The sequence below is a fragment of the Chaetomium strumarium genome, assembly GCF_033439665.1.
Source record: "Chaetomium strumarium strain CBS 333.67 chromosome Unknown B0T15scaffold_5, whole genome shotgun sequence".
Classification (NCBI taxonomy): domain Eukaryota; kingdom Fungi; phylum Ascomycota; class Sordariomycetes; order Sordariales; family Chaetomiaceae; genus Chaetomium; species Chaetomium strumarium.
The window spans coordinates 2,159,308-2,173,608 of record NW_026944433.1 but is presented as its reverse complement, the minus strand read 5'-3'; the positions used below and the strand labels follow the sequence as shown (position 1 = coordinate 2,173,608).

At 53.6% G+C, this 14,301-nt stretch overlaps 3 protein-coding genes across 3 annotated transcripts; 2 read left to right on the top strand and 1 right to left on the bottom strand.

Moving 5' to 3' along the window:
- The first annotated feature begins 72 nt into the window (after window positions 1-72).
- Window positions 73-3,103, top strand: B0T15DRAFT_536887 (uncharacterized protein). The gene has a single exon (XM_062869581.1). The coding sequence runs from the start codon at window positions 394-396 to the stop codon at window positions 2,800-2,802; it is 2,409 nt and encodes an 802-aa protein (XP_062720332.1). The 5' UTR covers window positions 73-393; the 3' UTR covers window positions 2,803-3,103.
- Window positions 3,104-7,505: 4,402 nt separating this feature from the next.
- Window positions 7,506-8,116, bottom strand: B0T15DRAFT_536884 (uncharacterized protein). Its single transcript, XM_062869580.1, has 2 exons — window positions 7,638-8,116; window positions 7,506-7,533 (listed from the first exon to the last, which is right to left on the bottom strand). Exon 1 carries the CDS (start codon window positions 7,973-7,975, stop codon window positions 7,703-7,705), a length of 273 nt encoding a protein of 90 aa, XP_062720331.1. The 5' UTR covers window positions 7,976-8,116; the 3' UTR covers window positions 7,506-7,533; window positions 7,638-7,702.
- A 2,832-nt stretch (window positions 8,117-10,948) lies between these two features.
- B0T15DRAFT_536878 (lactate dehydrogenase/glycoside hydrolase) lies at window positions 10,949-12,243 on the top strand. The gene is made up of 3 exons (XM_062869579.1): window positions 10,949-11,375; window positions 11,469-11,698; window positions 11,780-12,243. The coding sequence occupies exons 1-3, from the start codon at window positions 11,102-11,104 to the stop codon at window positions 12,209-12,211; spliced, it is 936 nt and encodes a 311-aa protein (XP_062720330.1). The 5' UTR covers window positions 10,949-11,101; the 3' UTR covers window positions 12,212-12,243.
- Window positions 12,244-14,301: the final 2,058 nt, after the last annotated feature.

The following is a 14,301-nucleotide window of genomic DNA, read 5'->3' as shown; positions in this document are numbered from 1 at the left end:
ATACCAACGAAACGAGAGATACCTTAATACGCAGGCAGATTCATGATTAATTAACTACATAAGTGGTACTGGTACTGCTGGGCACGGAGCTGCCATAACGGGGCCTATTGCGCGCCAGACCCGATCTCGATGGGTTTGGGTTTGCTCGGCGTAATGCGTCACAGTGACGGTCTGATTATACTACATGCCGTCATAGCATTCAGGTCTGACGCAAACATGACGAAGGCTTCTATCGCCAAGTTAGACTGGCTGCTTGGAGAACGGACTTTTCGACTGTACGAAAGTCATTGACTTTGGGACTCACCGAATGCCCGTCGATACGTCCAATCTCACCTGCACTCCATAACACTAGTTCGCCGACGGCATAACTCCTTTTTTTCAGTGTATACATCCATGGCGGAAGTCTACAAGATGAACGCCGTCAACAGTGCCGGTGCTCTGATCCGTGGTTTCGAACATCTGACGCGCAGTGATGTCGCCTTAGTTGGCGGCAAGAATTCCTCCATCGGCGAGATGATCGGTGCCCTTGGAGCCGAGGGGATCGCCGTACCACCTGGTTTTTCAACGACTTCAGACGCGTATTGGCAGTACATTGACGCGAACGGTATCCGGGAGAAGATAGCTACGCTGGTCGCGGAATGGCAATCAGGCAAAGCGAGTCTTGTTGAGACCGGCCATGCGGTGCGACGTCTGTTCCTCCGCGGTACCTGGCCAGAAGATGCGGCAGCCGCAATCAGGACCGCCTATCGGCAGCTTTCGGCAAAAGCAGGAACTGAGAACTTGAGTGTTGCCGTTCGCTCCAGTGCAACAGCCGAGGACCTGCCTGATGCAAGTTTCGCCGGCCAGCTAGAGTCTTATCTGAACATCACGGGCCAAGATGCACTCCTGGATGCATGCCGGCGCTGCTATGCTTCGCTTTTCACCGACCGAGCCATCAGCTATCGTCAAACCAAAGGATTCGATCACATGAAGATCGCGCTTTCGGTTGGAGTGCAGCGTATGGTTCGCTCCGATGCCAGTGGCTCCGGCGTCATGTTTTCCATCGACACCGAAAGTGGCTTCGGTAAGGTTGTGCTTATCAACGCGGCCTGGGGACTCGGAGAGAATATCGTACAGGGAACTGTCAACCCCGATGAATATCAAGTCTTCAAACCGCTTCTAGGAGATGCCAACCTGGCCCCGATCATCGAGAAGAAGCGCGGCGAGAAAGCGATCAAAATGATCTACGGCCGTGACGAAACGCGAACCCGCAACGTGCCTACCTCTAAAGCAGAGAGAGCCTCTTTTGTGCTTAGCGATAACGAAATCCTCCAGCTAGGGCGTTGGGCATGTACGGTCGAAAAGCACTACGGGTGCCCGATGGACATGGAATGGGCCAAGGACGGCATTACGGGCGAACTGTTTATCGTCCAAGCTCGGCCGGAAACCGTTCACTCTCGCCGTGACTCTGCCATATTCAAAACCTACGACGTCGGCAAGAAGGGCCGTGTTCTGGCCACCGGTGTTTCGGTCGGCAATGCGGCTGTCTCAGGCCGCGTCTGCCTCATCGAAGCCGCCAAAGATATCGACAAGTTTATCGACGGCTCGGTTTTGGTGACGGGCGCCACTGACCCGGATTGGGTGCCTATCATGAAGCGGGCTGCGGCCATAGTCACCGACCATGGCGGGCGTACATCTCACGCCGCGATCGTCAGCCGCGAATTGGGCCTCCCGGCCGTCGTAGGTACCACTCATGCCACCTACGTGCTGCACACGGGCCAGGATGTTACCGTCTCCTGCGCCGAGAGCGACATCGGCTTCGTATACGAGGGTATCTCCGACATTACTACCAAGACAATGGATCCGACCGGGCTGCGGGCGGTGCGGACGAACATCATGCTCAATCTTGCTAATCCTGCGGCGGCCTATCGCTGGTGGAGACTTCCAGCTGACGGGATCGGCCTTGCCCGCATGGAGTTTGTCGTCACGAACGCTATTCAGGTTCACCCCATGGCGCTTGTCCACTTTGACCGGCTGAAGGATGCAAAGGCCAAGGAGGAGATCGTCCGACTAACGGTCGGATACGACCACAAGCCAGATTACTTCGTCGACAAGCTGTCGCACGGTTTCGCAGCCCTTTGCGCCACTGTCCATCCCAAGCCGGCCATCATCCGCATGAGCGACTTCAAAACGAATGAATACGCCGGCCTCATCGGCGGCGCTGAGTTCGAGCCAAAGGAGGATAATCCGATGCTCGGCTTCCGCGGCGCGTCGCGCTACTACTCGCCGCACTACAAGGAGGGTTTCGCGCTCGAGTGCCGCGCTATCAAGCATCTACGCGAAGTGATGGGCTTCACCAATGCCATCGTGATGATACCTTTCTGCCGGACTGTCGGCGAGGCGAAGAAGGTGCTGGAAGTTATGGCTGAGAACGGACTTAGGCGTGGCGACAACGGCCTTAAAGTGTACGTCATGTGCGAGATCCCGTCCAATGTCATTCTGGCGGCCGAGTTCGCCGAGCACTTTGACGGTTTCTCTATCGGCTCCAACGATCTGACGCAGCTGACCCTTGGCGTCGACCGCGACTCTGGTGAGCTGGCCGATTTGTTCAACGAGCAGGACGAAGCGGTTAAGTGGATGATTGCACGGGTCACCTCGGCGGCCCGCAAGGCGGGCCGCAAAATTGGCATCTGCGGACAAGCGCCAAGCGACCATCCGGCCTTCGCGAAGTTCCTGGTCGAGGCCGGTATCAATTCTATTTCTGTCAGCCCCGACAGCTTTCTTGCAGTGAAGCAGCACGTGGCCGATAGCGAGGGGGCATAATTTTCAGTGTATCTGTCTTAGGCTTGGCCTAGCGTTGCATATAAGGTAGTACAGAGTGCTCTCTTGCTTTTCATTCAATGCTCCTCAAATCCACAGTTACAAAGTGCGACATCAACCTTAGCTTGAGGAGGCGGGGATCAAGTTACGGCTGTTTAAATATGGTGCATTAGCACGTCCTTGTGCACGAGGTTGGCCAACCACCCTTTGGCATGAACTGTAAAACTACTGTTGTGCACAGTGAGGACCACGGACATGATTGATTTTATCTATTAGCGCGCCATAAATGCACACCGTGCAGTTACCTTTCCAGAAGATGAGTGCCTCTTTGCGATGAATGTCCTGCAATCACACATTGCCATCGCTGTTTACATACAGAGGAAAGGAGGAAAGGGTAACTTATCAGGTTGAGAAGACCCGGTGTCGTGTTTGAACATGAGCGTAAATGACAATCTGAGCACCGCAAGAACAATCAATAGTATTGCCCTGCTCCCAAAACACTCTGCTGCCTCCACGAGCTGCAGAACCGCCTCCGTAAGAGCCTTCAATCCTGTAACTGTGGAATTGTGGCTGTAGGATTTCCAACACTTTGACGGCTGCCAAGTGTAAGGAAACTTCCGATTTCCATAAAAACCCACGGACTGATATGTACTGTAGCTAAACAACGTTTCCCATTAACGTTAACAGTCTGAAAAAACGTCATTTTAGACCACGATGGAGAATCACTTACTTCGAAGCATTACCTTCCGCCCGCACTGGTGGGGCCATCATCTTCTGCCGGTGTTAGGGGAACCGAAAAGGCAGCCGAGCGTGGCTCAAGACATTACCTTGCCGAGCTTTCGGGCCGCACACAAACACAGCGACCCTTTCGGTCTGCTTTCCGCTTGCCGGGAGTCTGCTGCCGCCCAACGATCCCAAGTCGCTGCCGAGGTACAATCGTCTCCGGATCTGTCAGGGGTTGGGGGATCATCTGGTGCTTGCTATGTTTTATCAAGTCGCATTCGGCTGCTCGCTGGCAGGCACGTAACGTCCGTCATTTTTATGAAGACCAGAACGCGACAATCTAGAGGCTGCTTCAGACCGTTGACGAGCACCAAGCCCGCGCGCGAACCGAGGCTGCCGCAGAGGCGCTACGTTTTCAAATAGCCGTGTACGGCTCCCTGGTAGCAAACATAGTCCTATCTGGCGTGCAGCTATTTGCAGCTGTTACATCTGGATCGCTTTCACTGATCACCACCATGGCCGATGCCGTCTTCGATCCTCTCAGCAACGTCGTACTCATGATTTCTGATCCAGTAGATCCTGTGCATCTTGTACATAAGTGATTCTCCAGGCCTCACGCGTGCTTTTTGAGCTCCCCGGTGCTTGCTTAGTGCCTCGTTGGCCTTGCGGAACGCAGAGACCTCTGACCGAAATGCATTGCAGCCATCGTACCCTTGGTAAGCTGGCCCACAGCAGTCAGGATTGACGTCAAGGAACTATTTGATGGTTCGCAATGCGAGCTTCACGCTACTAAGACCGTCCGAGATTGTAACCGCCGTACCCGCGGAGATGGTGCCCGCTATAAACCCCGTCTCGTCGAAGTTATAGACATCGTCATCCACAACGCCGTACTTCGCCTCAGTGTTCCGTGCAAGCACGAACCACCCGGCAATGGCCTTTGGATCCTCGCACTTGGCCCTCTGGTAGTTGTATCTACGTGAATATCCCGTACGGAGCCGTGACTGGCGTTTGACGAAGTTGTGGGCGTAGCGTTTGCCAACAGGAGGTGCGTCGCGCTCGCGTAGTTGAAGGTTGGCCATATCTTCCACACCACTCAGCCTAGATGAAAATGCACGTTCAGGCAGCTCAATGACATATTGAACTATTGTCTCTTCCTCCAGATCGCGTCGTGCAGGTCGGCCAGCGCGTCGATGATGAGTCGTTGCTTCCCGGACGCTATATATCATCACTATGAACGCCATCAAGGGCACCGCCATGTTGTTGATGTGGATCAAGTGCCGGCCCTTTGCCAAGATCTGGGATGACAGCATCGAGGGCTGGTGTATTGGCCCCTATAAAATCGTGGTGCTGTATCAACAATGGTCGGCTGGTAATTACTATCTCTCCGTCGATCTCTTAAGAAGTCATCAGGACTGATTCAACTCCGCCAAGGCTGGTCCGGCTCGTCCGATGTAATCCTCGCGCTCCTCCCCTGAAGGATTCTCTTCCACATGCACAAAACACTTAGTACGAGAGAACGACTCGGCGTTGCAGTTGCTATAAGCATGGGCATAGTGTACGGACCCTCACCAATCCTGCGTCTAAAGATAACCAGCTAATAGACCATTGCAGTGCTGGCGTTGCATTTTTTGTCAAGATGGCGATGCTACCCAAGCTCACGGGAGACCCCTAGAATATCAACTCCATCAGCAGCCAAGGTACCGTCGAAGAGACAGTGGTAGCTCATCTAACGGACCAACCGCGGACACCGTGACCGTCACCATCTGGGGAGATGCAGAAGGCTCGATAACTATCATCGCTGCCTCCATTCCCGTACTCCGGGCCTTCATCCGCCGCGAAAAGACTCGTTCCACGTCCGTCACTCTCGACACGATGGACGAGCGCCGGCTCAACGCCGCAAGTCTTGATACCCCCCAACGCCACGAAACGCTTATAACGACATACGTAATGTTCATAGTCATGTTACTTTACAGCCGGAATGTCATTGATCTTTCCCAAGCGAATTGAGTCCCTTTACCTGGCGACACAGAATTTATTCAGGGCACGGCAAAGCGCAAGGGGTCTCATTGCGGAGGAGGTTTGAATCTTCGGCCCCAGAAACCTGACCAAGCGCTTGCGCTTGTATGTTGGTTGCAGAGCGATGATGACGCGGAACCAGTGGGCCAACGTCCGGACGGCTTGATCAACGGCACACAAAGGCACAGTCCGGTGACACATACTAGGAAGAGGGCGCTGACGTACTTGGCTTTTACTGCAAGACCCGCCTGGGGTTGTTGTGGTGGGCCATCAGCGGCTACAGCGGTTGCCAACCTTTTCACAATGCCGTGGGGAGAGGAACTCGGCAGCAAAGGATAGAAGCTGGTGGTCCCCATTTGCCGCGTACGCCCCACGGCAGAACTTCATGGTCGGCGCCATCTCCTGCTACAGCGAGCATCTTTCCTCTGTTGGTCAGCTACTAGTATGCAATCACGGTTCACAGATCACAGTGCAACCGCCCTCGACAAGTTTGTTTGCGATATCTCTGCACCAGTGGTACTAGTAGTTCGCTGCTGGTCCCTCCCTACGTGGCCTTCAGGGCGAAGACGTTCGGCGGGCTGATGTTCGAGAAACCCTTTGACTGCAACAGGGAATATCGAGACACCAGCCAGGAGCCATGAATCTGGAGTTGTTTGACCACACAGCGAGGTAGCTGCAGGTGTTGGATATCGTGGCGGAGGAGAATGTTTGGTGTAGTCGGATTGGCAAGTGAGCCTCGGGGAGGAGAGTACTAAGTAACTAGCGGGGCAGAGTAGAAATAATGTACTACTAGTAAATAAGCAGGTTCTACAGAGTTGCTGGCCGACGGGTGGGTTTTCGCACTTCATCTATCCCGCGCCTGGCGAGCAGAGCTTTCAAAGCAGACTCATGGGACCTGTCAATCGTGAGGCCCAAGTAAGCACTTTAATAACGGAGGTCGGAAAGGGGCTGCTCCCTCAGTGCCTCTATAATTAGAGACGGGCGTACAGATGACATAAGCAGTAAGGTGGGTTCACACCCATTCGCAACAAGGAGCAGTGATGATGTACATATGTACGTAGCCTATAGTAGGTACGTAGTCCATACCTAGGTACTGGATGCGGGAAGAAGGCTGCCAATGCAGCAGCAGGCCCGTTGTGCTCAGCCCAATCGCGCTGAGGGGGTTGCTTAAATTGGAATCACACGGCCCTCAGGAGCTTTTGGGAGATACCGCTTTCTGGGCAATGGGCAACGAGCTTCAGATGGTAGTTGCTCAGAGCAAGAGCACTGGAAGGGGGTCGTTCGGTGATGTGTTCTTGTGTGTGTTGTTGGAACTCTGTGGTTTCAAACTGCCTGTAGATGTGGGAGCGCCAGAGACCCTGAAATCCAGAAATGCCAAACCCCTCATCCTGCGGCCCTCTCCCGGCGGCTGGAGATGCCAGTTTCACGCAGCCCGTTCCACCCAACAGAATCACACCGCCCTCAGGAGCAGCCACATTTGTCCACCTCTGTATCTCATAAGAAAGTGCGGGAGGAAGCCATAAATCCCATCTGAGCGACTTCACTTCGTCCGTCGTCAACACCCACCCATCAAGATCCATCAGCAAATGTTCATTGATCCACGCTACGAGACTATCGTCTGGGAGTGGCGGCCCGGACCGGCGAGTGTCGACCCGTTCTCCAGGACGCCGAAGGCGCCAGCGGGTCAGGCCAGCACCAAGCCGGAATTCAGCTGGTACGTGGTGTCAACACGAGGCCATACAGAACGACGGACAACGGCACCGTCGTTCTCCCCCCGATCCCCATCGAGTGGATCATCGCTCCTCGCAACGTCACGGCTGGCCTGTGCCCTATCCGGATCGACAACCTCCAGCTCTTTGGCATCACCAACGCGATTTCCCTGGTTCTTGCTCTGCTTCTCGGCTGCCGCCCGCTCGTCCACTTCGCGACGAGGGGGCTGCTTGGTCATCCATCGCGCTACTCGCCGTATTGGACCTGGCTCACCTCCTTTGCGTTGTAAGTCGGGTCCAACGCCATTGTCTCGCACCTCATCGTCTCGACGCCCGGAGGGTGTTATCCGAAAACGTTATCCGGAGGTGCTGACTCCAAAAGATGGCTAGGTACCTTGGAGGTGCTAACTACGGTACAATCTCGTGAAGTTCGGAAAAAGCTAAGCCGATTAGGCCTAGTGCCAACCGGGGGCCGTCTTGTACCTCCCGAGCCGCTCAATCAAGCTTGCCTTGTTCCCAGAGAGTTTGAGACCATAGTGCCTGCACAGCCTGACGAGCTGGTCCTTTGGCATAAGGCCATACAGACTAGGTGCTGAAGTGCTCGTGTCGGGTAGCACCTCCTGGACAGAGTCTAGACCTTGACGGACATAAATTCGGAAGGTGAAGAGAAGACAGGGCCCAAGGCATCCGGCAACCGAGCTCAACTCCACCCGCAGGAAACGCGGCATCAGGCCACGCAGTCGTCGCGGAGGCCCTCGATCTTGCTGACGTAGATATAGGTCGATGGAGCCCGTCAGTAATCAGCAAAACAACGGTGTTTCTTGTCCAAGACGAGCATGACCTTTGCCGCCGATGTTTCCTCCAGCCCACCTTTAGTGCAGCCGCACGGTGCCCGGTACATGCAACCGGATCCATAGAATATAGAAGGTTGATATGATGCTCTTAGAGTGACGTCAATATGACGAAAATGATCGATCTGATTCCAACATGACGCAAGATCCGCGATGGGGGCACAGGTGCAAGAGTCAACATTCGGAAAGCTGTCTGGTAGAGATGCCGAGGGTACTGTCCGAGGATACTTCTGGGCGCTATTCGGGGAGCCGCAGATGCTGACCGAGGGTGCTATCCGAAGGTGCTATCCTAAGGTGCCATCCGCAGGTGCTATCCTGACCATTACATCAGAACCAGTTGAAATATTATATAAAACCGGGCATTATGGCTAGCGAGCCCCTCTTATCCCTTCAAACGTCTCTCACCCATTGCTACTATAGGAGCAACATACGAACAATCCAACCGCTGCCAGACATTATGCACATTCATATAATTACCTTCCTCGTTGCCAGCCTCACTGCTTGGAGAGGCGCATGCGACTGTGTGGTCAGGGCAACTTATAGCTTTCATATGTCTCCCTTTCACGGCGTCTGCTTACACACTCAAACATAGTTGTTTCCACCACGTACTCCCTGCGATACAACTCATCCCTTTAACTGCGGTTGTATGCCGATACTCCGACAACACTTCTGTTGTGTAAGTGTCAACCTATAACTCGATATACTAGTAGTACCTGACGAGCAATTTCAGACCACTCAGGATGAGTGCTCTACTGTCATGAATTAACCTGCAGGGGCCGGTGGGGCCGACCTGCATGGCCCGCGGGCGGTGACCGCGTCCAATCATTATGGTTCCAGATGGACCAATCGGAAAAGGGTCGAGGAGATCGAGGTTCGATCCCGTCGAGCCAGAGCGGGGATATGGGATCGATGTTCGATATCATCGATCCAGCAGAACCAGGTACACGGATACCTAGGGGAGGAAGCTGTATATAGTCTACCATTCTGTCACTCATGCAGATAGCTAGCATCCTCAGTTAGCAATAACAATCAGTAGCCTTACCTACTGTGCAGACATTGCAGCTTATATTGTTACGAACCTTTTAGCTTTACCGAGATCTACAGTCCGACCAGTAGTACCTTCGGCGAACCCTTTCAGAGGCAAGACTGTCTATGGTTTCGTCATACGTTGCTCACTCCCTTTGACTCTACCACGGTTCGGATCGAAGATACTACCCACCATTATGGCGCCCCAGACACCCAGCACTCTAGGTTTGTGACGAAACCACAGGCAGTCCTGCCTCTGAAAGGGTTCGCCGGTCGAAGGTATCTGCTGGTCGGACTGTAGGTCTCGGTAAAGCCAAAAGGTTCACAACAATGCAAGTCGCAATGTCTGCACAGTAGGTGAAGGCTACTGCTTGAATTGCTCACTGAGGAAGCTAGCTATCTGCATGAGTGACAGAATGGTAGGACTATATACAGCTTCATCCCCTAGGTATCCCCGTACCTAGATCGCTGGAACATTTGGAACAACTGTTGTTCTCATTGTTCTATCTGGAATAACGTTTCTTGGCGTTGTTCCTAGGGAACAATCGTCCTTGGCATTGTTCCCAATCTTCCCAATCCTCATTGGTCCTTCCTGGTTTGTAATGATTGGTCGCGGGCTCACCCGCTGGCCATGCAGGTCGGCCCCCACCGGCCTCTGCAGGTTAGTTCATGACACTACTGTGCAGACATTGCGACTTGCATTATTGTGAACCTTTTGACTTTACCGAGATCTATAGCCCGACCACACTACCTTCGACCAGCAAACCCTTTCGGAGGCAAGACTGCCTAGTTTTGTCACACCTACCGTTACTAGGTAGTTATTAGCCAGGGGTCTTAGGGCTACACCCTAGCTGGCCGCCCTATATAGTTAGTTCATAACACTAGGTCTTCTAATTCGAATTATATCTACCTTTTATATATACGTATAGTATTAGTAGTAGTAGAATTGAGCATAGTAGATAGGTCTTTCTTAGTGACAGAAGCCGCGAAAAAGTTCCCTCTAGCTTAGACCAGCTGGCGCTGGTGTTGTACGGGGATTCTGATTGGATGGAATTACCTAAGCATGGTAGTAGGTCCCTGCAGTACATCACCGTGCCATAGCTGGTCTGAGCACCTGAGACTAGACCACTCGGCATACGTGATAACCCCATTCAGAAGCTCTCGATTCCAGTTCAATCGTGGTGTCGTGGCTATTGGTAATTCCAACAACAACCATCGAGCCATAGGCCTTGCCTGTGTCCTTCCTGCTAAGCCAGGCAATCTTGGCCGCATGGAAGCTTTGGCCATACATGCAGTTACATGTTGGATTTGGCAGGTGGCCAGGAAGGGCCCTTCCGGGGTAACTAGTGATTCTCAGGATCAGGGAAGTGCCTGGAACTGTTTTTGAACAAGTCAGACACAGACATCATCATAAATTGAGTTTTCGCCCATCTTTTGGTGCCCAATTACTGCGGTATGATAAATTCGTGGCTGTTGGCTTTCCAACCACCGTTCCATTGGAATCAATCATCTTTTTCTACACTCATATTTCTGCATATTGCATTTGGCTCCCATCGTCCGCAACGCGTAACATCGGCCCGTTTTGGTGTGCTCGCTCAGAGCCTTCAAATCCTAGAGCTCGCGGATGGGCGTGCCAAACTAGTTCGAGGAATCATGGGGTATGATAGCACGCAACACACGCCTATCATACTTCCACTGGCCAACTTCAGGACACATTTTTGAGCATGGCACGTGCGTGCATCCCTAGGCTAGCATGTTCTCTGTCGTCGGGTGATGGCGAGGACGATACTGACCTCATTATGACATGTTTGACAAATGAGAGTTTGAAGAACCGGCGACGTCACCTTACGTCACGCTGCACCAGCACACCTGTATATTTGTTCACCCAGTGCCAACTCTTGAATCCATATTATGATCCTGTACTCGTCACCATCTCCCTAGCATCACGGAGATTCAGCCGAGGGTTAATGCATAAAAATGGCTCCCCAAGACACCAAGTCAACCTTGCGGATCGCGATTGTCGGCGCCGGCCAGGTGGGCGGCGCCGTTGCGTATGCACTTATCCTCAAGTCCGCCGCGTGCGAGCTCCTCCTGGTTGATGTCAAGGTGGACTTGCGGGACGCTCAGATCCGCGATCTTTCTGATGTTGCCTATGCCGCTGGCGGCGGCGTGCGTGTGCGTGCGGCCACGCACCATGAGGCAGGCCAATGCGACATCGTGGTGATCACTGCAGGGTCCAAGTACAGCTTGGGTAAGCAAGGATACAGAAGGGGAGAGAGAGGCCGAGGCCTTGGCCTTTTGCTATTGCTTACCTCTCCTTGGCGTTAACTAATACTATTTATAGGCGAGACCAGCATCCAGCATATGCATCGCAACGTCTCGGTGATCCGGAACGTGGTGAAGGCTATGACGCCGTTCCGATCTGACGCAATCGTCCTTGTCGTGTCCAACCCGGTCGACCTCCTCACTTCGATTGCCCAAGGACTTAGCGGGCTACCCAAGTCCCAGATCTTTGGCTCGGGAACGTTCCTCGAGTCGGTGCGGCTTCGTGGTCTGCTGGCAGACAAAACCGGAGTACGTGCTACTACCAGTACCCATTGCCCCAACCAACGTCAATTTACAGTATCTGTGCTAATAATCGTCGTATTTACCTAGATAGCTGTCAATTCAATCCAACTTTCTGTGTTGGGCGTGCATGGCAATTCCCAGGTTGTCGCATGGTCGTCGGCAACCATCAACGGCATCCCGCTCCACAAGGTGGTCCCGCCCGACGGCTTCGGACAAGACCAACTGGCAGCAGAGTGCAAGGAGAGAGCAGAGAGCATCTTCTACGCTAAAGGGGCTACACCGTTTGGGGTCGGCTCTGTCGTGGCAAGCATCTGTGCTTCGGTCAGTTTCGACCGGCGGGATATCCAGCCCATCAGCCACTTCCAGCCCGAGTTCGGCTGCTGTTTCAGCTTGCCTGTGGTCATTGGGAGGCAGGGCATCATGAGGACGATCAAAATACCGCTTGAAACGGACGAAAATGCTGCTATCGCTAGGTCGGCCAAGAGGCTGAAGGACATGATGGAGAAGCTTGGAAGCTAGCGTCGTCTTACAAAGAGAAGAACAATATCTAGGATAACGATGTGATATCTCAGGTCTGAACGTATGGCGCGTCTTTGGGAAACCTCGCAGAAAACCGCCAAGCCCTTAGATATCACTTTCAGAGGGGTAATTTTGACAACTCTCCCGTAATGTCCGGCAATCACGCGGTGAAAATCTTTCGAAAAAGCGTTGATAGATGCCCTCCAGAAGTAATGCTTTCGCTTTGGTTTGTCGAGATGTGCGAGTTTCAATTCCGGGGGTCATTTCGACCCCCTGGAACCGGCCGGTCGGGCACCCTAAAGTTTGGCGCCTAATCCACTAATCTGTTAGGCTTAACTCACCGATTTTAGGGCTTCGTATTTCACGATAGTTCTCCATCTCAGGGGTACTGTGGTTACTATATCTTGTACATAACTAAAACACTGGCTAAAAGAAAAGAACAGCCGCAACCACCCCCTTTCATCCCTCCGGCGGCCATCTGCGCTCAAGATCCCCGTTCTTGATAGTGTACGACGCTCTAGAGAGCTCGTGCATCCTCTTTTCCAGCCTCTGAGCCTGCTGTGTAAGCTCAACAAACGCCCTTTCGATCCATAGGTTCGCGGCAGTTTGTTGGCTCGATAGGGCACGCGGTTTCTCGGCAACGGCGGGGTAGCTCGATCAACAGTGGCCATATAACTGCCTTCCTCGGCCGCATGGCATGCGTTCTCGACTTGCAGCGCAAACGCTTCGAACTGGGGACTCTCGAAGACTGGGTCCTGAAACACAGGATGCCGGGGGTACAGTTTCTAAAGGAAGACGGCGTCCTGCAACAACACATCCCGAAACCAGACCAGGAGCTCGAGAAATGCACCTGCGGCTTTGTTCGTTTCTACAGACGATGATCCTGTATCGCGGATATATTTCCACTCATCGAGAGAAAGCCATATACGCGTACGAAGTGCGAATGGCGGTTTAACGGTGTCCCCGGGTAGAAAGTACGACCCAGACCAGTCAGAGTCGAAGTCGGCTGTAGACCTCATGAACTCGAAAGGCAGAGATGTAAGGTAACACCCCGTCATCTGGTCGCCGTTATTCCATCTACCCGCGCGCCGTATCTAGTCCGTATAAGCATCTCCATAGAGGAGTTGGCCAGTCGGCACGGACCCAGATATAATCTATATCAAGATGGAGACAGTATGCAAAATCGAAAGCTCTTGGCTTACTTGCCCTTCCGGCACCCCATCAATATCGGCGTTTCGTGCCGCCGCAACACGAGGAGCATGCGAGATCCTAGAAGTTCTAATTCCAGAGGCGGCATACAACCTCGACGTCCACGAATTTGCAGTCTGCGTCGAGAGCTCCCTCGTCGCTTCCTTTGCCGACCGGCGCAATACCTTGATATCGTACCAGTCCTCACTGTGCTGGAAGGTGGGAAACGGCTCCGCCCGCTTGACTTGCCAACGCCAAAAGAAATAGAACGCCTTGAGGGCTATCCCTTGGGGCCGAGGCGCCGGGTTGATGTGCCGACTCTGCTGCTCGTCGTACAGCCTCTGAATGGCCGCGATGTAGCTACGTACAGAGTTGTAGGCGAGCTCAAGAGCCGGGGCGGCGATCAGGGGCTCGTCCTCCTCCTCCTCGAACTTGGTCGCTACCGCTGCGGGCGGCGCCGCGTAGTGGCGACATCGATGGTCTCATCTGCTCAAAGGGTTCAGCGGGGGAGCACAGGGCGGGTTAACTAGCCGGGCTGAAGCGCGTTACTCTCATCACGCCGCCGCCGCCAAACGGCGGCAGCTTGTCCTACGGCCGCAGCCGCGTCTAGACGGCGTTTCCTCTGCTTCTCAAGGCGAGACCCTTTCCGGAAGAGTCGGCTTACGACTTCCGCCTTTATAAGAAGGAGCAGCTTGCCTTCGTCAACGAGATCGCCGGGGAGCGGTCGCCCTAGCGGCCAGGTTGGCTGCCTGACGGCCCAATCCTCAGGGATTGGGTCCCAATTCTTGGAGCAGCATTCTTATGATGGCGTCAGCACGTGGTTTGGAAGTCGTACGAGGAGGGGGCTGCCAAACCTTCCACTCTCGCTGTTTGGGCTTGTAGGTTTTGACCGTATTCTGCGG